At 39.7% G+C, this 24,755-nt stretch overlaps 1 protein-coding gene across 5 annotated transcripts in view; it reads right to left on the reverse strand.

The window, feature by feature from the left end:
* Positions 1-24,755, reverse strand: part of PTPRG (protein tyrosine phosphatase receptor type G) — a 698,698-nt gene that overhangs the window by 257,757 nt on the left and 416,186 nt on the right. For all 5 annotated transcript variants that reach the window (XM_013052481.2, XM_013052475.2, XM_004738287.3 and 2 more), the window contains one exon: positions 21,717-21,865. In XM_013052481.2, the coding sequence (XP_012907935.1) occupies positions 21,717-21,865 (149 nt within the window). The remainder of the gene's footprint in view (positions 1-21,716; positions 21,866-24,755) is intronic.

Consider the following 24,755-nt stretch of genomic DNA (forward strand, 5'->3'; position numbering starts at 1 on the left):
ATGTCCAAGTTCAAATCTTTGGAGCTTATTCACATTGTTCTTTGTGTCTCTGAGGTGAGCGCAAAGGGTGTGCCAGTGGAAACCATAACTCTACCAAGTGACAGAAAAGATACCTGCAAGATAAGGACTTGCCTAGGAAGTAAGACGCACGGGTAAGCAGTTAATGTGAAAAAAAATTGTATGTCAAAAATGACATCTTTTCAATCTTTTAAGTATGAGGTTTCCAAAACCTCCGTATCCAAGAAGGACTACAGCTAATCAAAGGCCAACGTTTAACACAGTCATCATCAAACACTTGTATGTGATAAAAGCTGCTTCAGCCTAACGGATCAATTCCATTATGGCTATTTATGCAGTGATGCTAGTAAATCCATGAGAAATAAACTGGCCTCACTTACACCATTGATTACTGAGTCTTAAGACAGATAGCATTGCATTCTTTAATGCATGGGTTGCAAAATCATTTTTTTCTTTAATAACATGTCCTATTGAAAAAGAAATCATTTAAGGATCATGACAATACAGCATTGCAATTCCTTTTAACCTTTCTGAAAAACCTGTGATTATAAATATATCAGTAATATATGAGAACGAATATAAAAACGGTTTTGCCTTTTAAAAGCCAATACTTAGGGAAGAGAATGCTTGAGGTTTTCACTTATAACTCGGATAAAAATTAATTAGGTTATCACCAAAGATTCTACAAAGCCTAATCCAACTATTCTTTTTCCAATCAGATTGGTTTTATTGTGCCTCTATGCTAAAACACTGGCAATTTTTACATTGCTCTAAAGAGGGTTGTTCTGAAACTTCATTTTTAAGGATGGGTAGATACTGAAGGGAAAAAACATTAGAATAATTGAGGTCTTATGAAAAGAATTCAAAGGGGAAAGAAATTACCCCAGAATGGTTATATTTTACATTTGTCAGGAAAACAAAAATCTGGGCTCCCTTTTGAAGTCCTAGTAACTTAAAACCAGGTCATCTCAATTCAAATATAATAGATGAAAATTTGGTTACTGTAATATAGGAAAAATGTCCTCAAAAGAACTAGAAAAAAGTGGTTTTCCATCATACGGAATTGAGAAGTCCTAAAAAATAATTGCAGGTAGGAGCAGCACACATACACACCCGACAGTGAGACCACTTCCCCGTGCTTCTGCCAGGGACACACGACTAAACTCTCAAAGGCCTAAGCAAAAAGGTGAAGCAGAGTTCCCCATGATAACGTTAGTGCATCTGTATCCAGAATATGTGTGTTGCTATATATATATGCATTCAGACCTATAATTTTTTTTTTTTTTTTTTTACAATACACTCTTCTCTTAAATGCAGAGGTGGGTAGTGACAGCTAAGACACCACATATTAAAAATTTTTACTGCTGCATCCCACTCTCTGTTACAGCATCTAACTCTGGCATCACTGCCCACATACAAAAACCTTCTGGTCTAACTCCCAGCTTCTTACATAAACATCTCCCTCCTAACTGGGGTCACAAGCATGACTTTCACACTCCAGGAAGATCACACTTGATCTAATAAACAACGAGAAAGTGCTCTAAGAGTAGGTCTTCATGACAAAGGTAGGAATCCACTCTTCAAGACCGATAGTACTGAAAACATGGTAAGTAATGGATACTGGCAAATAGGAAAATCTCCTGTCAAAAACAAAAAACAAAAAACAGAAAAATACCTAAAACAACCCATCCAAAAAACAACAAACAAAAAGAAACCCACAAAGCAAAGCCTAATTCACGATCCTAAGTGCAGTAATGAGAATTCAGGCCTAAATCATTTATCAGACACACTGAGTTTAAAGATTCCAGAGAACAGGGTAAAGTGGAAAATCCACACACAGATAATGAAAGTCAGTTCAACTCTGATTTGAGTCCATGTCCGATTCCATCTGCTGAAATGCAGGTGGGGCAGGCTACCTCAGTCTGATGGAATGGGAAATCTGTTACTATGACAGTAACAGAACCGAATGTTCTTTCGAAGTTCCTGGCATTCCAAAAGGTGTACGTCCTATAACTTTCTTCTAGCAAACACACCACAAAGATAAAGTAGTGGACATTATAGCTATTGCCAAAACAAATTACATCATGGAAAGATGGAGACACAGAGGATCGGTAACAGTGTCTTAGAAACATTTTTTTTTAAAATACTTTATTTATATGCTACAGAAAGAGCACAAGAGAGTATAGGCAGGGGGAAGGGCAGCAGAAGGAGAAGCAGGCTCCCTGTTGAACAAGAAGTTCCATGCAGGACTTGATCCCAGAACTCTGGGATCATGACCTGAGCTGAAGGCAGACGCTTAACCAACTGAGCCACCCAGGCATCCCAGTTACAGTGTCTTGATAAAAAAAGAAATTCATTCATTACTACCACTAGTTTCTGTTAAACCAAAGTACTGAATTAAGGTACAAAGCATTTGGAAAATGGTGAAAGTTAATACTTAGAAAGGGTTGGTGGGTACCACTAATCAGTCTCTCTTATAACAACCTTATTTCATTTGTCTTTTCAATAATGACCACACTTAGACTTCTTTGAACCTTTTCATGTCTGAAAAGACAATTATGATATGTCCTAAGATAAGTTTTACATTGAGGATTCAAGTATTCCCCAATAGTAATGAAGTTAATAACACTGTCATTAAAGAATTATTGTCCAGTTTGTAATCTTTTTTTTTTTAATATATTGACCTACTTTTTTTTTTTTTTAAAGATTTTATTTATTTGACAGGCAGAGATCACAAGTCGGCAGAGAGGCAGGCAGAGAGAGAGAGAGAGGGAAGCAGGCTCCCTGCTGAGCAGAGAGCCCGATGCGGGACTCGATCCCAGGACCCCGAGATCATGACCTGAGCCGAAGGCAGCGGCTTAACCCACTGAGCCACCCAGGCGCCCAGTTTGTAATCGTTTTTAAAAGACTTATTTATTTATTTGAGAGAGAGAGAGAGAGCCCATGTCTGTATGGGGGAGGAGCAAAGGGAGAAAAAAATCTCAAGGAGACTCCAAGCTGAGCGAGGAGCCCAACATGGTGCTCAGTCTCACAACCCTGAGATCACCACCCAAGCTAAAACCAAGGGTGAGATGCTTAACTGACTGTGCCACTCAGGAGCCCACATTATCTTATAAACTTGTCTGTATTTTCCAATAAACCTTGCATTTACTCAGGTTTTAATATGTTCTAAAACACACTAACCAGTGCCTTCCTTAATGTTTACCAAAGACCAGGAAAAAAGATTTTAACTTCTTCATATGCAAGACTTGGTATTGCCAAAGTTGGCCCTGGGATCTCAGAACAGTCAGTCTCTCTGGGTTTCCATATCAGTTGAAAAGAGCAGATTTTCATGCCATCTAAAATTCAGAAATTTTAGTTATTTTTTAGTAACCATGCCTAGAAATGATTATTTGTTTTTTGTTAATTGATTGTGTGTTTTTTGTGTGTTTATCCAAGGATGATGGAGAGAGTAGAAAGTAATACATATTCAAAAACAATACTTGCAGAAATGCATTAATACAACCAGAAACATTCCAAACCAGATGGAGCCCTTACTAATAACTAAAGAAAAATGGCTGAATATGGGGTACCCGGCTGGCTCAGTGGGAAAAGCATATGACTCTTAATCTTGGAGTAGTGAGTTCAAACCCAACATTGGAGGTAGAGATTACTAAAAAATAAAAATGACATTTAAAAGAAAAAAAGAAGAAGAAAAAGAAAAATGGCTGGAGAAATTCCATCAAGAAGATATAAAGAGAACTGGAAGAGACCAGGGTGGGGGAGGAGGGAGTCTTTGGCTAAAATTTCCAAATGGCTGCACACTGGGAAAATGTACATTTATATTAGTAGCACTAATGGACAGCTGAGGTGAATGTCATTGTAAATTACTTTGATCAATTCGATCTTTAGTATAGGGAAGTTCTGGTTTCCAGACGGAATATGAAGGCAAAAACCTTAACACCTGCTTGTTAATATATTCTTATCTGAGACTGACTCAGGGTTGTATGTAAATATAACATGGAGGTATAATTTACTAAATAGAAAACAGGCATTGTTATTGTTATTTTCTGTTCTATTAAACTATTTAGAAAAGGTAATTTAACCACAAATGTGTAGCAGCAAAGTAAAGCTGCAGTCTTTTGAGGTCAAATTTAATTAATTAGTGGAGTATCTTCCCAAATAATGAGATTGTTTTGTTTTGAATTTACTTATCATATTATTTTAATAAACATACAATAAGGCTGAAGAACAGTCTTTAAAAAAAAAAAAAGAACAGCCAAGAAAAATAAGAGGCTTCAGATAAACAATATATCACCAAGCAATCAATTGCCTATTTTTATGAACAAAAATAATAGCTTTTATTTCTGCAGAAATATTAGTTCCACGGAAAAGCCACTTACAGCTTCTGCGAAATGCCTTTGAAATGCTAGTGCCACTAGGTTTGTTATCTTAAGCAGTTGCTGGGGTGAATTTCAGACCTAAAAAGTGTATCATTTTAGCTCTTAGCAAATCGATTTACTAATCCACCCAAGACTCTATCAGTCCCCAAACCAATCTTTCTACCTATCACCAAAAACCAGGGTTCCATCCCCATTCATAAGATCATTAGACACGTCAAATAAATTGAAGGTCCTATTCAAATCCCAGCTCCCTGCCAGTTTTCATCTCCACCTCCATCGTTCACACTGTAAGCTACTTAAATTGAACAAAGCCTGTTGGGTAAGACCTTCTGAACTTTCCACCCTCTCCTGAGCCAACAGAAGGTGACAAGCATTGTGCCTGCCAGTCAATATGTCAAAACAAAATGCCGATCAATACTGATTCTGGTATGCCAGGGGCTGGCCCTGGGACCAGATCTCACTAAAAGATAGAACATTTTTTGAGCTAGTTCTTGGGAATCTGAGCTGGAGGCTCCTTATGTGTCTCAGTTAACTAAGATAGAGAGTTGTGGATGCATTCCTTTATTTTACAAGAAACTAAAATAGGTCACCTGCAAAGTACAAGGTTTTGTGCCTGGCAGTGAGGTTATAGAAATTAACAAGACAGTGATGGTCCATGCCCATTGATGCTGGTAGAATAGACACGACAGCCTTCACTGTGAGCCTTCAGGACTCTAGAAAATTTATAAGACTAGTAATGAGGTTACGAATAAAATTTTACGTAAACTTTATATATTCTGTACATTAGAAAGTAGAAGACAAATTAGTCCTATATGAACTAAAAATCGGTTCCTTTCTCTCCAGATTCTTTACTATTTTGGAGAGGCATTCAGGGGAGCACAGAATACAATACCAGAGTCTAAATGAAGCCCTAGATCTAAGAAAAAAAGAAAAATGAAAAGGAAAGAAAGGAAAAGACACCTAAACTTCAGGAAGTTTATTAGGCCCATATTAGGAACTTACATCCTGGTGGGGAAAGTAATTATTACAGTTTCAAAATTAGTATAGAAAGCCAACAAATTATATTATCATATAATACCATACAGATTTTGTATAGCATGTTAAACTTTTTTTTTTTTTTGAGATGGAGGGGTGGGGGAAGGGCAGAGGGGAAGGGAGAGAGAATCTTAAGCAGACTTCCTGCTCAGTGCGAACCCAGTGTGGGGTTGGATCTCAAGACCCTGAGATCAGGACCTGAGCTGAAATCAAGAGTCAGAGGTATAACCAACTGAGCCACCCAGTCACTTTGCATCTCTAACATTCTTACTGAATGATAATGAAGGTAAAAGGCAGACACAATGAGCTGTGACACAATAAACTTTAGCTCTGAGATTAAGTACCCTGGATATGAAACTCTAATTGATCACCAGTTCTAGCCCACCAGTATTTTGTGAAAGCCAAGATAGTTTATTTTATATAAAGGATGTAGTACACAGATGAATACAAATGGAGATTTCCAGCTTGTTTGGAAAAAAGCTGGAATTTCTGACTAATATTGGTTTATATTCCCAAAGGCCAACAATCCAAAAAGCATTTTAGATAATTCCTACCTTTCACCTCATGTCATATGGCTGATCCCCAGAGAACCTCAGTTTATCCCAAATGCATGGTCTATAGAGCTGTGACAGTTAAAATAGGGAAAAATGGAAGCAGCCCAAATGTCCACTAATGAGACATTGCTAAAATAAATTATGTGATACCCACACCATACAGGCAAAAATTTATCAACCCACTATGTGATACTCAACTACGCACTTCATAAATATCATATTTTAGGTCCTCCAAAAAGTCTCATGAAGTAGAAGGTAGTATTAAATGTCAGTGTACAGATAAAGGAACAGGTTAAAGCCCAAAGTCACACAGCTCTTAAGTGTCAGTGATGAGAGTCAAACTCTGGTCAACCAGCTCAGACCCTCAGTGATGCAGCATTTAAATATCATGATGCAGACAGCTACTTACTGACAGTGGAAGACCTCCATCATCTAGTAAGTGGGGATGACCCTGCAAAACTATGTGCATACTGGCATTTCTAAAGAGGATTATGTAGTTGCAAGAGAAACATGCCCTGGGGCGCCTGGGTGGCTCAGTGGATTAAAGCCTCTGCCTTCTACTCAGATCATGTCCCAGGGTTCTGGGATTGAACCCCAGCATGGGGAAAAATCTCTGCTCAGCAGGGAGCCTGCTTCCCTCTCTCTCTCTGCCTGCCTCTCTGCCTACTTGTGATCTCTGTCAAATAAGTAAATAAAATCTTTAAAAAAAAAAAAAAAGGGAGAGAGAAACATGTCCTTTCTTCTTAGCTCCTATGTTGTTTGAATTATTTTATAACGAGCATATATTACTTCTATAATCAAAAGACTATGAAACTATTTGCAATTTGAGAAAAAATTATTTTTTATGTTTTCATATGCTGCCTTTGTACCTGCTCCTGCTTAGAAAAAATGAGGTCTCTGAAATGACATTAAATTACTCACTGTCTTGTTATTTTCTTCCCTGATCTTCAAGTAAAATCTGTCAATTCTGAAAAATTTGTAGACTATAGCAAGGTTCAAGTAAGAAAATTAGAATTTGTTTTTGAACAAATGAAGAATCTGTTTTTGAAGGAATGAAGAATCTTTCAAAATATGGAAAACATTCATAACATGTGAAGTGATGAACAGGCTATGATTCACTTCAATAGTGACTATAGCTTTATTTCCCACCTCCTCCGTCCTCTGCCAAACATTGAAAGAAAATAGTTCAACATGGTTAACAGGGAGCATTCTGTGGTCACTTGAACATGGCACCTAATCTCAGACCACAAAACTCCTTAAAATGCAGTGTTAGGCTCTGAGATTTCATTCACAATGACTCTCTTAGCTCAATTTTCTTATCTGAGAAGAAGAGATTCTGATTCCTAACCGCGGTTTTTTATGGAAAGATGTTTCTAATATATGATGATTAAATGATGCCATGTTTACAGAAGTCTCTAAGTAGACACAGTGGGTACCCTTTGAAGAGCTACCGATCCTTATTTACCCAGGAGTCGTTTTATAGAAGAACTATCAAAATGGGGTAACATGGGGCGCCTGGGTGGCTCAGTGGGTTAAAGCCTCTGCCTTTGGCTCTGGTCATGATCCCAGGGTCCAGGGATTGAGCCCTGAATCAGGCTCTCTGCTTGGCAGGGAGCCTGCTTCCTCCCCTCTCTCGGCCTGCCTCTCTGCATACTACTGATCTCTGTCTGTTAAATAAATTAAAAAACAAAAAAAATTTTTTTTAATTAAAAAAAAAGGGGGGAACATCTCCTTTTCCACACATAATGCAGGAGGTTCCCCGAGGCACTGGGGGAATGTGATTTTGAAAATTTCTTCTGAATTATGTGGCCAGAGTGCTATCCCCCAGCTGTAACCAGTTTCTTCAGTAGAGTCTGTTTCTATAGGTCCTGGTTTCACTTTGCACCCCCAAAGACTAAGGGGATTCCTTCTTCCACAAGAACCCCTTTCAAAATTTCGAGACCCGCAATCACGCTCTATCTACACACCATGGTTGGTGTTAATCATCTACTCTCCAGATGAGGCCGACTCGAGTACCAGCATAGATCAATCCAATGTGTCTTCAAGATCTGAAGGTTTCTCTCCACAGTCCACATCCTCATTTACACGGTATCTGGGGCCTCGTTCTTCCCTGGTTAGTGTCTCATCCAGCCTGCTGTGTCCCCTCAGAGTCTACTTCCCACCCAAATGAGAAGTGGATCTGATGAGTTTTATTAATGTGTTCAACAGAGATAAAATGCTCATATTTTGTCCTTTCCCTTGTGTTACCATTTGAAGAGGCAACAATATCTTAATTCAAATGTGGGAACTTCAGGCACATTTGACACTGACTTAGCCTCAATCATTTAAACAGACTGGTCTATAGGAAAGAGGGAGCCACTTCCCAGAGACTACATATCATCTATTATTTGACTCCAAACCCAGTTCTTGCATAAATCATCAGATTCTAGCAAACGCTGCAACTCTGAGCACAGTGGAGAGTATGTTGTTCAAGTGAGGAGTACAGAACATTTTATCCGAATGTGGAAAAGTGGACTGATAATGAGTGTTTTTGTTTTGTTTTGTTTCCATCCACCAGTAGTAAGGAATGAATGAGAACTATATAAATTTGATTTTAGAAAAAAGTTTTAAATGCCTGCTCGATTTTGAAGTAACTTCTGGTTAAGATCCACCCTGGTGATGTCCACAATAGCCAAACTATGGAAAGAACCTAGATGTCCACCAACAGATGAATGGACAAAGAAGATGCAGGGTATATAGACAATGGAATACTATGCAGCCATCAAAAGAAATGAAATCTTGCCATTTGCAATGACCCGGATGGAACTAAAATGTACTATGCTGAGCGAAATAAGTCAATCAGAGAAAGATAACTATCCTATGATCTCTCCGATAGAAGGAATCTGAGAAGCAGTGTGGGGGGTCGTAGCAAGTATGGAAGGAAAAAATGAAACAAGATGGGACTGGGAGGGAAACAAACCATAAGAGGCTCTTAATCTCACAAAACAAACTGAGGGTTGCTGGGGGTGTGGGGATAGGGATAGAGTGGCTGGGTGATGGACATTGAGGAGGGTGTGTACTATGGTGAGTGCTGTGAATTGTGAAAGCCTGATGATTCACAAGCCTGTACCCCTGGGGCAAATAATACATTATTATGTATTATTATTTTTTTTTTTTTTTTTAAAGATCCACTCTGCTGGTCTCTTGGGTATCATGAAGTCAAGGACTTATTTGTCTTCTTCACTATGAAGGTCCCGAGTGCTTATCAAAATGCATGGTTCTCAAGGATTACAGAGGCAGGTACTCGTCTGGGATGGGGTGAGACCAGGGCAGAGGACAGGAAACTGGCAACTTCATAAAATTTTATGTATAGGCATTAGAGAACCTTCTAGCGAACGAATCTGCAGAGAAATGCAGCACATAACTCTCAGGGCTCCTGCCTTAGCTCATGAATGAAACTGATAATCTCAATCTAAAATTCCCAAAGGCACGCCTTTTAACTCTGCTACAGTAATTGCTCATGTACATATTAACAGCTCTCAAAAACCTGGACCTCATTGACTAATTGGAACAATCTGTCTTGATATGTAGATGTAATGGGTGTTAATATAAGAGCTACCCTCTGGAAGAACAGACCTTAAAAAGATCATTTTTGTGAGCTGCACGACTAACCTTCAGCCTCACAGCATTAGGCAACAGGATGAATGGGTTTATTTGGGAGTAACTAATTTATTTGGGTCTTTCACGCCCTTAATACGAGAGGTAGTTTTAGGGGAGGATTTGCTTCCTTAAATGTCCTTTTCATGAATGAATTACAGGTTTTTCTTCACGGGATTTCGAGCTCCTTACCCTTTAAAGCCACTGAGACAAGATGAGGATACACTACGAGAATGCTGGTTCCTTAATACGTATCGCTGCTGACTCTTTTATAAGACTGTATCCATCGACAGCAAAGACTCAGCAGTGAACAAGACAGACAGGGCCCCCTCCCCTCCAGGAGCTGACATGCCATGCGGGGGGGTAGGGGTGAGGGAGGCAAGTTAATAAACAAGTAAACAAATCAATAAGTAATTTCAAAAAGTGATGGGTGCTACGAAGAAAATGAAGCTGGGTAATAGGAAACAAAGCAACTGAGTTAAGAGGAGAGAGCATGGGATGTCACCATGGGTAGGATTTAGAAAGGAATGAGCCACAAGAAGAGATAATAGGGGAGAGAACATTCTAGACCCACTGAAAACGAGGTCGGGAGAAAGGGGTGGGAGGAGTAGGAGCCACATCTGGTAAGGCCTTGTAGGGTACAGTGGGATCTTTGGATTTATTCAACATGTGACTGGAAACCACTGGGAGATTTTTTAAAAACATAATGCGATTCAAGTGCTTTGAAGAACGCTGGTTACTAGATAAGGACTGAGTGGTGGGGCCAAGAGAGAGCTCTCTGGAATCTGTAGCAATGGTCAAAGGGGGACACGGTGAAAACTGTAGCAAAGAACCAGGGTGAAGACTGTAGCAAAGAAAATAAATAGATGGACTGAGGATGTGTTTCCCAATTTAAGTAGAGGATGTGGACACAATACCAGCAGTTAAGACTGAGCGAGCTCTTAGCCTGTGCCCAGTCCTGCGTGAAGCACTTACATCTATTAACTCCAAGCAAGACTTTAAAAAGGGGCTTTGTTTTATTACTTTGTGTTTCATCAGTTCACTATGGGACATTCTTCTTCTTCTTCTTCTTTTTTTTTCTTTTTTTTTAAAGACTGACTGATTTATTTTAGAGGTGGGGAGGGGCAGAAAGAGAGAATCCTGAAGCATACTCCCACCTAAGCATGGAGCCCAATGCAGGGCTCCATCCCAGGAACCCTGATACCATGACCTGAGCCAAAACCAGGAATCAGACTCTCAACCCACTGAGTCACCCAACTGCCCTCACATTCTTTTTTGGTGTACAAGAGATAGCATGTAATCAGAACTGGTCTATAATCCACAACACTAAAAAATTGGGGTTATTACATAATCAACAATTTAAAAGAATTTTTTAAAGATTTTATTTATTTATTTGACAGAGAGAGAGATCACAAGTAGGCAGAAAGCTGTTTTTATTTTATTTTTAATTTTTAAAAAGATTTTTTAAAAGATTTTATTTTATTTTTATTTATTTATTATTTATTTATTTGACACACACAGAGAAATCTCAAGTAGGCAGAGAAGCAGGCAGAGGGAAAGGGAAGCAGGCTCCCCACTGAGCAGAGCCTGATGCAGGGCTCGATCCCAGGACCCTGAGATCATGACTTGAGCCGAAGGCAGAGGCTTAACCCACTGAGCCACCTAGGCGTCCCAACAATTTAAAAGAATTTTTTAAAAATGAAATGAAATGCTATAAAATATTGCAGACTGGTCAACGATCCATGATTTTTTTTATCCTAAAATTGCCTTTTTTTTTTTTCAACAGGAAATACAAACTTTATCACTAGGGAAAAGCATCCCTGTCTTATCTCTCTTGCTTAGCATGTCCTTCCCTAAAAATAATCTGAATTTGACCTCTTCTCCATATATCCATCTCTAGCACAGGCCACCATCACCCCTCTTGAAATATCATAATCACCTTCTGAATTCAGTGTCTGCAGGTGTTTGCTATGGTCAAGTGCAGCCAGAAGGATCCTTCTAAAATGTAAGGCAGGTAATGTCCACTATCTGCTAAGGACATTCCAAGGGCTTTCCACCTCACTTGGAATAAAAGTCACAGAGCTGTCCATGGTCCCCCATGACTCATATCATCCGGACCACTGTTTTGCTGACTGCACTATCACTCTACCCTTTGGTTGTTTGAACCTGCAGAGCATGCTTTTGCCTCAGGGCCTTAGCACCTACTGAAATAAAAGCTGCCTGAGGCCAGGGCATTCTTTGGCCTACACAGAGAAGGCTCTATTCATCAACTGAATGAATGCTGTTGATAATTTAGAAATGAATGAAGAGTATAAGAATGTAATTTAAACATTATATATAGCATCAAGGTACGGAAAAGAGCTCCCCACTGAATTATGTGGATGCAGGAAATTCTCCTTATCAATCGCCTCTCAGGAAATTACAATTAAAATAAAACAAAATAAAACAAAATGGTCAAGTGAGTTTGGGAGATTCCTGTTACATGCAAATTGAACAAGTTCCCTTGCTGGATTTTTTGTTAATAATTTTACTATGCTAACCCATGATCAAGCTCCAAGAGAAAGGTATAGTAGGCAGCATTTCCTAAATATATCTGACACATACTTTTTGTACAGAGCATTTAGACTAACTAATGCAGTCCTGAAAATGTACCAGGGCTGCTATATGGTTCTGATGTTTACTCCACAATTACCCTGCTGATAAATAAATATGAATAAATAAAGTGATCAGAGGTAGAGTCAGAGACTTGAGCAAATTTAAAGGCAGAAACAGGCTGAGAAGTGGCAGGAAGTAGCAGGATGAGTTTTCTTTCACCCCTGGCCTTCTTTGATCAGGGACCAGTGGACACCGAGGCATACAGTAAGAAGATTCCGTGAAATACTGAACTTTATAAATGCAGTAAAGGTTTTAATAGGGTGATTCAGAAATCAAAGCTCTACCTAGTAAGAGGTGGGATTTAGGAGTCATTTCACTATTAACCCAAATATCTCTAAAGCCTGAGTTTTAAAGCCCTGTATTCTAAGTCATCCTCAAACATTCAAGAGATGAAATTTTTAATTTTAAGTAAAATAAGGTTTTGGTGAATTTGCCCAGCTGGTCTCCCTATGTCATAGTAAATGTACCCAAAGCTATATCTCCGCTCAACAAAGTGCCAGGCCTTACAACCAGGAAGGGAAGCTTCAGGAAGTTTCCTCTCCTTTCTATTAAAGGGTGGGGATGGGGGGCGGAAATCTATGAAATTCTATGCTGGGGATTCAAAGGGGAAATAGATTTTCTTTCAATCCTGTCTTCTTTCTGTTCCTTATAAATCTTCCTCACTGTTCTTTCTGAGTGTCAGTGGCATTAAAGAACTTGCTAAAGGCTTTAGATTTAAGATGGCTTGAAACCTTCCTGCTCAAATTTTGACAGGATAGGGGAAAAACAAAACAAGTGCAGGGGTGGGGGTGTGGAGGGGTGTCTCTGAGCCTTATGTCCATAAACCCTCCTGACCCTGAATTTACAATCTATCTGATCTAGCCGCCGGAGGTCTCTACCATTGGTGCACAAAGGTCTCCCTGAGCGGGCTTTATTTGAGTTCCTCAGCTTGGAAAATAGATTCTGAGAAAAACAGTGTCCAAAGTCCTGGGAACAAATGGTCTTTAAATAAATAAATAAATAAATAAACATACAAGCAAATAAATGGGAAACTACTGAAAGCTTACTCAGAAAAAAAAATGCTGGCATCACATCTAGGTGAAGACTTGCACCAACCAGGTCAGATCACAGCGCAAAGCTAATAGTATCTATTGTTTGGTTGGGGGAAGAAAAACATACGTGAAAATTACTACAGATTCGGCATAAAAAGTCCTCCTAGAGAATTTTTGTCAGTCCTTTGGCTAGTTTATCATCTAAAGTCCATGAGTGGCCTGGAGCCCTCACATCTGCATGTTTCAGGTATGGTGTGTGGCACTGAGCATTTGAAAATTGGCCAGTCTAAATTAAGATGTGCTGTTAGTGTGTAATACACACCAGACTGAAAAGATAGTACAAAAAAAGGAGTGCAAAAAAATTTTAAAAAAAAGGAATGAAAATAGCTCAGAAATAATTGTTTATTTGATTATGTGTTGAAACAGTAATATTTTGATGTATTAGGGCAACAATAATAGATTGTTAAAATAAACTGAAATTTAATTGATTTTGTAACAATTATATACCACAAATTGCAAAAATAGAATGAATTATTCAACTCAAGTAAAATCACTTGTTTCTTTTTACCTCTTTTTTTTTTAAGATTTTAATTATTTATTTATTTTTGCACACACATCTGCATGAGAGAGAGCAAGAGAGAGAGAAAATGAGAGCACACACAGGTGCATGAGTGTGACAGGGGACAGAGGGAGAAGCCCACTCCTCACTGAGCAGGAAGCCCAACCAGGGACCCGATCCCAGGATCCTGTGATCGTGACCTGAGCCAAAGGCGGACACCCAACCAACTGAGACACCCACGCACCCTCTTTTTACCTCTTTTAATATGGCTGCCAAAAATTAAAAAGTACAACGAATGGCTCGATTATATTTTCTCTCAGTGTTGTTCTACGTGATTAAAAATAGACAGAAGTGGCAGATCCAGATAAAATGTGTAGAGTTTCCTACCATATCTCTAGGCAAAGAGCTGACAGCATTTCCAGTTCCCCTCACCTCTCCTCACTGTATGTTTTACTACTGGTTCAGCTACTTTGAACATACGAAGTCCTTTGATCCTTTTCCCACCGTCCCTGTTATCCAATAAATAGCAGTTACAATTCCAGCAAAATTATTTCTACTGCATCAGTGATTCTAAAAACAACCTAAGGCAATGACAAGGAAAAACTAGGAAATGACTTATCCAATTAAAAAGAAAGCTGGTTAAGATCTGGTAGACACTGAAGTCTAGATTCTGAAGTCCTGACTGTGAACCTCAGCCAAGCCACTTACCTTCCCAGAAGCTCAGCTGTCCCATACTTAGGGTACCTCTCTCATAGGGCAGGTGAGAAAATTAAATGAGGTAACATCTAGAACATTCCTGACTCAGGCAATGCTTATTAAGTGGTGTCTACAGCATCATCATCACCATCTCAACCACCAGCACCACCTTCAACACCGTTACCATCACCTCTCTGCCTTCTTTTTGGTTGTCTGAGGGTTCCCCTGGGGTCATCAAGTTTTTAGACCGAAATAATCTCCAATTTAACTGGGTTTTCTTTTCACACCGTCATCTGCTTTTCTGTGATTCTCAGTATAATCCAATCCAGTATCAGCACACCACATGTCAGCAATACACCATCAAAACAGCCCCGAGCCAAGTTCACATCTAAGGAAGACTTTGTGTGATGGGTGCTGTGGGACATTATGGCAGCCAGGGGCCAAGGCTGTTTCTGCCTTGCCAAATCAGTTCCCTGGCTTCGTACAATGAGGCATTACTTCACCACTAAGCTTACGCTAAGTATTAGGGCCCCTTCATATGTTCCCCTTAATTAACCCAGGACATACACATAAAAGATCAGCCAGATGGAAAACAAGTATTTCACTAGCAAAGGATGAAACATTCTGCTCTAAAATGGGATCTTTATTTCAGTAAAGTCATTGATTATATTTCAGACAATTCCGTCACTATTTAATGGAAGTCACTACAAAGAAAAACACGACCGGCCCCACCACAAAGCAGCAAACACCAGATAACCAGGGACAGCGTCCTTGACACTTCCAGTGTTCATTAGGAGCAAGGACAAGGGAAACAGGCAATGCCTTTAGCATAACCACAAAGGACTCTCCAGGAACAAAGCAATTTTTCAGAGAAACTGCAATAATTCCAGGAATTTCAGTCAAGTAGAAGGCAGGGTGAAAGAAACAGCATGAGTGGCAAAACTTATTTTTAATAGAAAACACCTCAATCTTCCTTCTTTTATTTTTGTAGTTTTATTTATTTAGATGATCTCTACACCCAATGTGGGGTTCAAACTCACAACTCTGAGATCAAGAGTCAGATGTTCTGCTGACTGAACCAGCCAGGTGCCCCTCAACTTCCCTTAATGACAGCTCTCTCTAATGACAGACAAAGTGAGACACTATTGAGTTTATAACGACAACTGCTTTGTGAACAAGGCGAATTAGTTTTATAATTTTCAAGATAAGTGAAATCAAAATCATCACTGGTGTCTTCTGGAAACATTTATTTGAATGGGAAACCATTCTTTTTTTTTAAGATTATTTTAGAGAGACAGAGAAAGAGAGAGAGAGAGAAAGAACAGGATGGGCAGAGGGAGAGGGAGAGAGAATGCTAAGCAGACATTGTGCCAAGAATGGAGCCCCATGTGGGGCTTGATCTCACAACCCCAAGATCATGACCAGAGCCAGAACCAAGAGTCAAAAGCTTAACTGACTGCATCACTCAGACATCCCTCCATTTCTTACAAGGGATATGGACAGAATAGAGGACAGCAGAAAGTTATAAATCTCATTTCCAAAAGAGCGATAATGCCAACTTAAACTGAGAGGGGAGTGGGACACTGGGCTTATACCAGTCTGGGAAAAAACGGAGTTAAATAAAGGTAAACAGATTTCCTTAATGGAAAACAAGCCTTTAAAATTGGCCATTATATAAAATACACCTTCAGGAAGGTGTTTTGTATCTAAATTTATTTCCAGTAGAAAAGGATGACTCCATAAAGGAGTGCCAGCCAACCTGAACATTCAGTCCGTGCCCCAGAATACCAGGCTACGGAAGTCAGGGGTCGCTATGGGAGCTCAGCCTCTGGTAGACTGGCCCACATCTGAGTTGCGTCATAGCCCACCATGCTTGCACAAGAGTGGAGAGCGACAAGGCAGATGCAAATCACTGGGAACATAATCTAGGGGCCCAGTAGAAATATACGTGTCTAAGCGGAGCGTAATAAATAGAAACACTCAAAGAACCAAGATCCATTTCACAAAATGAAAGGTGTTAACATTAGCCTGACTCTAGGCAAAAAGATGGGAGCTAGGCAGACAGGAGGGAAGACAGGAACCGGTCAAAGTAACAGGCCCAAAGATGTGGATACTGAAGACAACTGCAGGCTTAAGCAGAATGTTAAAATGAGGAAGAATCACAGAGCAAGGTCAGCCTAAAACTAGTATATGCTTACCCTCCCCCGAACAAAAATTAACTCTAAGAAGGCCGTACACTACCACCGGATAGTTCCTGCACCTGCTGGACCCACTGGGGAGACAAATAATCCAGTGTGTTTGTGTCACGGTTGCAACTAACCCATGTTCTTAGGAACCTAAACCAGGGGAGCCATGCTATGGATCCAGTTTTACAACACAGATCCATGAATTCTTCATCAGTGATGATGAAATCTCAAAAGCTTCTAAGACCAAAGGTGATTTGTTATTATTATTATTTATGAATTGAGGGCAAAAACTAATTTGGTGGCAAAACCTGATGGGAAGCCATTTAGAATACCGAGATTCCCCACTTAGCATGAATATTCATCTGTGTGTTGCAGGATTACTGATGCGTCCAAGGAGTAGAGTGCCAGACCCCACTATGTGTCCGCAGTAATGCGTACAGCATATGCACCGTAATACCTTTCTGGAAAAAATACTCAATTCTGAAACTTCTGGCCTCATGAGTTTCAGCTAAGGGACTGCAGTCTTGTACCATATGGTAATGTGTACATGGTGTATTATTAGGAAAAATGCCTTTGCTCCTTTTCACTTGCTAGGATGCTCTAAGCAGGGCTGAAATGAACCAGCTGTGAGTTTCACTGGAAAGGGCACACACAATCAGTTTGGATCTTTAAGCTTATTGAAGACTTCAACTCATAAAGTAGCAATAAGTCTGATCAACAACTCCTGCAATCTCTTATTGTAATAAACAGGATTTTAATTACCTCAGACAACAAGTATGCAATGAACTTCCACTTTAATGGAGCTATCAGAGGTTTCATCCAGAGATTTCTCTTTGCATTAACTCCAGCTTCAGTTAGTAGTGAAAATACCGCATGATTCAATCCTATTAGTGTTACACAAACCTTTGTTTAGGTTACCAATCACAGAACAGGGAGTGAGCAGGGGCAGAGAGAAAACTTAGGATACAGTAGAAGCTGCCATACACAACTGTGGTCATAGAGGTAATACAAAATCAAATGGCCATGGAAGAACGGGAACAGGACCTACCACTGTTTTAATCACTGGCATGTTCTGATCCTTTTCACTTTATGGTTACTTAATTATATCTAAAAAACCCCTTTTGCCATGTAAGGCAATACATATATTCACAGGATTCAGGGATGGGTGAGTGGACATTTTGAAGGGCCACTATCCTGCCTATCAAAACCCCCAATGATCCTTCACTCCTTCAACTTACCAAGTATCTCCTGCCTCAGGGCCTTTGCATGCCCCTGTTCTATGAGCAGGATCCAACTCATGTCTTCCATCTTAATAAATATCACTTAATAAATACAGCTTAATAAATGCCTGTCTATAAGTCTTCCACATCTCATGACAAAACACCCTTCTTCAGAGACCGTATCACAACTGATATAACACAACTGTATGTGACTGCTTGCCCAATTTCTGTTTCATTACCAGAGTGCAAATACCTTAAAGGTACTGCCTTTCTGGTTCACTTTTATAACCCAGAGCCTACATGACAGTAGGTACTTAAGAAACATTTGTTGCTCGGCTAGAACTAAAGCCGCATGATAGGAGGGGAGGGCATCTGAGGATCCAAATTGGGTCTACATGCCTAGGCATGGCATTGCAATTCAATTCTGAGTGTTTCCTAACTTAAATTGAGCTGTAAAGAAAGCCACTTTTGAAGGGCTCTTATTTTTCTATTAGATGGGATGTTTTTAAGTGTACAAACTCTAAGAACAAGTCCAGGATCCCAGCCAGGAAAATGTGGGGAGTATGGATGTGTATGAAGTTGTTATAGGTGACCTCAGAGGAATTCCCAGGAAGCAGCAAAACTGACCACGTTGGGCTTGTTGCCACTGACCCTTGGGGAGCAGGACTACATTCTTGCAGGGCTATGCTTACAATTCAGCTTGCAGAGCTGGAGCACTGAGGCGTACCATACCCAAGGTCATGACTTAACCTCAAGTGGAACCTCGAGGAACCAAGACTAGCAATGTTCTCACCCATCAGGCCAGGTACATTTCCTCTCTGAAATCCATAAGAAGATGGGACAACCTCTCAAGCAGGGAGATCCAAGGATTCAAACATCCTCAAAGTGATGCCACACAGGTAAAGGAAGGCTCGATTCCAACGAAACATACACGTTCTCTGCTCCAAAGTCTCACAGCAGTGACATTTTGGGTAGGATAATTCTTTGTCTGGGGGCTGCCTTATGAACTGGAGGTTTATCCACATCCCTGGAGGTTTAACTGCATCTCTACTCACTAGATTCTAGGAGCATACCACTGCCCCCTACGAGTGACAACCAAACATGGCCCCTGAAAATGCATCATGTCCCCATGGGTAGAGCACACGGTCTCTAGTTGAGAACCAGTGCTGTGCTTTGCCAATCTCAGTGCAATCTTCAACCATGACTCTTCTCTGACTCTGTACACAAGACAGAAAAGAAGTGTCCCCGATGCTGATAAATGACCCCATGATATATAACAATTTTTTTTACTTTCATTCTTTAAAAAGGTTTATTTTATTTTTTATACAGAGAGAGACTGAGAGATAGTGAGCGTGAGGGTAGTGGGAGAAGGCAGATAAAGAATCTCAAGCAGACTCTGTGTTCAGCATGGAGCCTGACTCAGGGCTCGATCCTATGACCCTGAGATCATAACCTGGGCCCAAATCAAGAGTCAGAGGTTCGATTGACTGAACCACCCAGGCGACCCTTTTTACGTTCATTTTAATTTCTTAGAAAGCAACATAGTTATACAGAATGAAATAAACCAAGTCTGAGATGTTCAAACTCTAAGACCACCAGGGAGAGTTCCTGTTGATAAAGAGCTCCAATAAAGCAAGTGAACACAAAATATTACAGACATGTTTTGGGCAAAAGTGAGCAACTTTTCCTTGCATATTTTAAAGTTAAATTTGATCCCGTTACCTTTGGTCTCTGAAATTCCAAGTTCCTCAAATACACCCAGTAAGTAATTTAACATGTTTATCACATTAAAAAAAAAAAAAGTTACAAACCAGATGGGCCTCGATGAGGAATCCAATTAATACAAGCAGCCTTACCATCTGACATTACTTTTAAGTAATAAATAAATTCAAACAACTTGGCAGAACAATAAGTCTGTGCATTATAGCTGCCATTTTGAAATAGCTTCTGAATTTCAGGGCACTCTTTGAGTAAAAGAAAACTGAAATATTCACTTAAGGTAGTAACTTTTTAAAAGAATATGCAGCTAGTCTATGCATTTTTCTAAATATGAATGGAGTAAGAGAAGGAGACAGGCCCTTCACCACATTAAGGGATATAATTAAGAATGATGCAGAAGTTCCCAGGTCCCATCTCTAGAGCTCTTCGTATTTACCAAGGCAACTGCCAAAACAAGTTTTCAATCTTTCAAAGCACAGGTCTTTTGTTTGGACAACACTAGATGAACAAATAGCAGCCTGATTCTGAGATAAAGAGGCTTTTGAGAAAAACTAGCTGGACGCCAACTGTCCCTTCAACTCGCACTGCCAATGGGAACTGGTCAGAAAGAACTGAGGGAAACCTGAAACTTTTAGAAAGATGATATAATTTTGCTTCTAGGAATCAAGTTTTCTAAGTACCAATAAAGCTATGATTTCTAAGAAGTGATTCATTTAGTACAAAAGGAGGATGAGAGCCCATTAGCAAAAACCCTTCTCAGGAGACCTTTAACTAGTGTAACGAGTACAAGAAGTCCCACAGACAGAAGAATCTTAATACTGGGAAATTGTCAGTTGAAGGAGAAAAAAATGTGAAGCATTTTCTCAGAATAGTTATCTCAGCTTTCTCCATCAATCACAGATAAGAAACAAATTTATACATGAGTAAAGGCATCTCTAGACAAAGAAATACTACTGATTTTCTCATCTTGTGAGGATTCTTCACTTATGCTTCAAGGATGCCTAAATGGTCCAAAATAGGCTTGAGGAACTAGGGTGAATGATGAAGCCCTATAAACTACGTGCAAATCTGTGTGTACATCCGTGTATTTTCCCTATATGGAGGGGATCTCAAGTATTCCTCAGATAATCAAAGTAGGTCATGACTTACTAGAAGTTATAACACACTAAGAGTTGCTGTTCCATATTTGAGTCCAATCATACACTTGAGGGAACATCCATTTAGTTCTTCCTCAAATGTGTAAAGCTCACCACATAAAAGAACCAAACCTAACAAATTCATGTGCACCAACAAAAGAATATTCCCATTCTGATGATGGTAAAAGGTAAAAACAAGGTTAGCAATGGAAAAGGTGCACCGCCCCAACCAACACTAATGAAGGAATCTGGAGTCTTGCTCTCTCCTTCCCGACCTCACCAAAAAGAAACAAACCATCTCTTGTACCCACACCTTTCTTCTGTCTAGCAGCAAGGCTATTTGAGAAAACTGACACAGGAAAGGCAAAATGTCACCATTGATCCCAGCAATGTTAACTGAGAGTCATACCACCAATGGCCACAGCCTCTTTCTCGACAGCTGCAGGGAGCAAACAAACCTTACAACAGCTTCCCCACCGAGAGAAGGTTCTGAGATGCCTCTTCATGTATCAACTAACTTTTCTCTTTTCTAAAGGGCGAAAACAGTAACCTGAGTTTCATTCAGAATTTCACCTTTAGAAAGTGGGACTTCTGAAAAACAGAGTAAAGAAATTGTGCCAGATGAAACAAATGGTTGAAAATCCTTGGCCAGGGGTGAGTCTACTCAAAACCACAAGGCTGCTGACTTCCCCACGCTTCTCCAGTCAAACAAAGGTAAGAAGCTTGAGGAGGAATGTACACCTGTCACGCTGTATATAAACAGTTTCCAGAGACAAAGGTATGGACACTATAAGTTTCATTCACAAAGTCACTGGGGGTAAAGACAAAGCATCTGACTAATATGAGGACCCAAAGTAAGGCTACACTTGACATCTTGATGCCTTCTCACCTCGACAGGAAAGCGCCTCCCGTTGATGCTGTGTTCTGAGCCCGCAGAGCCATTGCTGTGTCCCCAGTGAAATTCCACCTTCTCGGCTTTGAATCTGCCAGGCAGGCCAGCACCACTTACAAAATAGTCGTCCTTCAGAAGGATGGCAACTGCAAAAATATGGAAGGGAAGGGGAACAAAGTGAATCTCAGAAAAAAAAAACTTGAATGACTTCCTCCACTGCTTCCATAAAGTTCAGATTATATGATGTGAATTATTTCCTCACGTTCCTGTTGGAAAAACAAGTCAAAAACACTAGTTTGAATAAATTAGCACAATCTAGCTGTAGATTGTTCTCAAGCTCTGGTTCACTCTAAATCATGAAAACTCCCAGGGAATGATCTCAGAATTTCTTATCCATTTCACAGATGGGGGGAAAAAAAGAAGAAGAAGGAAAAAAAAAATGGAGACAGTCACAGAGTAAGATGCTCTGAATCAGGGTCTCCTTAGTCCGCTCAATGACCAAAACTCCCTGGAGAGGGAGAATTTTTCTTTTTGTAAGCACTGACTCCTGGGGCTACCCCTGGGTTCTCTGGAATGAGGTGGGAAAAACATATGATAAGCCAGATGTGAGAGGCAGGTTTCTTTGATTAGAAAGCTTAGACAAAGATATCAGGAAATAAAATTTGCAGGTTCTTTCCATTTTAAGGCAGTATCAGTAGACGTATGGCAAAGGTGGGGGTTGCATTCATGGTATTTGAAAACAGTGGTACTGAATACCCTGAAATTTTGAAATACTGAATATCATGAAAACATGGTATTGAAAACAGTGCCCAGGAAAATGCTGGCAAAATTTTATACATTAAATCATTCAAATAACTGCAGATAACTAGATTTAATGTAATGGTTTTTTTTTTTAAATTATTTCACATGTAGGAAAATTTTACTTAACCCAACCAAAAGAACACCTGAGAATTCCAAAACATAGGGAACCTTCGTCAATTTAAATCCTAACTTTCAAAAGTATCCTCCTCCTAAAACACAGGAAAGAGAAATTGAGAATAAATATCTTGGATTTATACTGGCATAACAATTATTTTCCCAAAAGGAATGTAGTATCCAGATGCATTAAGAAACAGATTTTCTTTTAGAAGTGAGACACTCCCTTTGTTTGTTTGTTTTCTAAAGTGAATTCATGCATTCATTCAACAAACACTCACTGGCTGCTAAATATGGGTAAGATGTCAACCAATATACTTCATGGTTTGTGATCAACAGCCAAATTTGTAAACCACAGAAAAGCTTTTGTATCATCACTGTTTCTTCTTCCTAAAGAGATCCCAGTTCGAGCTTTAGCGAGAAATCCTGCATGAAAATTAGGTCTCCGTAAAAGATTGGGACGAGGCTAATGACCCATCTCTAAAACAGTGCAATTACAGTACTCCTCTATATAAAGGAAGCATTAAAAGCAAGTAAAGGAACCCTGCTCGTATAAATCCCTTTTTATTGCATTCAAAAGACAGTTTTTCTCCAATTTCTGAAAAAATATACAGTGAATGTTCAATTAGTGGGACAGCAAATTAAGAGATGAAATGAAGTCAAAGCAAGTGTTTCTTAAGCAGATTAAACATGTGATGGCTGTTTTACCTGTGCTGTGTGCTAGGCACATTTAATAGGGGTTGGCAAATGTTCTCAAGGGCAAGATTGTCTCTGAGGGCCCTGAGATCCCAGTTGCAACAACCCAACCTAGTCCTTGTAGCACAGAGGCAGCCAAGCACAACATGTAAATGACTGTTCCAATAAAACTTTATCCAAACTAAAATATGGATATAGTTTTCATGTGTCATGGAATCTCATTCTTCCTTTGATTTTTTTTTTTCCACCATTAAGAATGCAGAAACAAGCAGGGGTTGTCATTTGGAGATCCCTAAAACACAGTATGCTATTTTATAAGATAAAACACAGTAAACCAATCACATGCCGTTAGTTCTAAAGCCAAAATACCTATGAATTAGGTCAGTAGTGTCTTAGATACTTTTGATTACTCTCATCCTGTTATAAATTCTATATGTAACATTTTGCATCCAAAGGATGAAGGCAAAGCATTTTGAGTGCATCTGTTACAATATACCCAGGGACTCAGCAGCATCTTATAAATATTTGATTTTACCTAAATCATTTATGTCTCTGTCAGGGGTCATTTTACTTGTTTTATATGAATAATTAAAAGCATAATTAGGGAACTGTACAATCTGAAACATTAATCTCATTTTTCATTTTACTGTTTTCCTCACTAGAGCACACAGCACGCTCCATGTTCCTACTCCCCCCACTCAATGCGACTTCTATTTTTGTTTACCTATAAAACTGTGAAGGGAGAACTTTCTCTGCTATCACGTAACCATTTTCTGATAACCACTGAGGACACAGAGCTGTTTGAAAACAAAATGAAGATACTTCCTACAGAACACAGAATATATTAAGAGCTCAGAAGATGGACAGACCTGGGTCAGAATCCAGTTCTGCTTACTTTAGAGCAGATGACCTTGGGCCAAGTTACCTGGCTTCTTTGTGCCTCAGTCTCCACCACTGTTCCCATGGCACTAAAAGGGTCAATGGGGCAAGGCTGTCTTGATGCCTGAAGGAAATCACACAGGGAAAGGCCTTAACCAACCAGCCAGAAAGCCAACAAGTACACATTCAGTGGAGATTCCTGTCAGACTCCTCTGTGGAGGTATGGACAGAGTTCACGTGCCACAAAGAGAGGGGCCCACAAAGGGGTGACTCTCCTTTTTCAGATCAAGTTCCATTAAAAAAAAAAAAAGGTTTTATTTATTTATATGAGAGAGAGAGAGCATGCACAAGCAGGGGGAGGGGTTGGGGGAGGACAGAGGGAGGAGCAGATTCCCGCCAAGTAGGAAACCTAACAGACTTGGGGCTCTATCCCAGGACCCTGAGATCATGATCCGAGCTGAAGGCAGACGCTTAACTGACTGAGCCACCCAGGGACCCCTCAAGTTCCATTTTAAAGCAATACTGACTTCCTCACAAAATAAAGTG

Source organism: Mustela putorius, unplaced genomic scaffold (genome assembly GCF_011764305.1).
Source record: "Mustela putorius furo isolate JIRA1106 unplaced genomic scaffold, ASM1176430v1.1 tig00000095_pilon_pilon_pilon, whole genome shotgun sequence".
Lineage (NCBI taxonomy): Eukaryota > Metazoa > Chordata > Mammalia > Carnivora > Mustelidae > Mustela > Mustela putorius.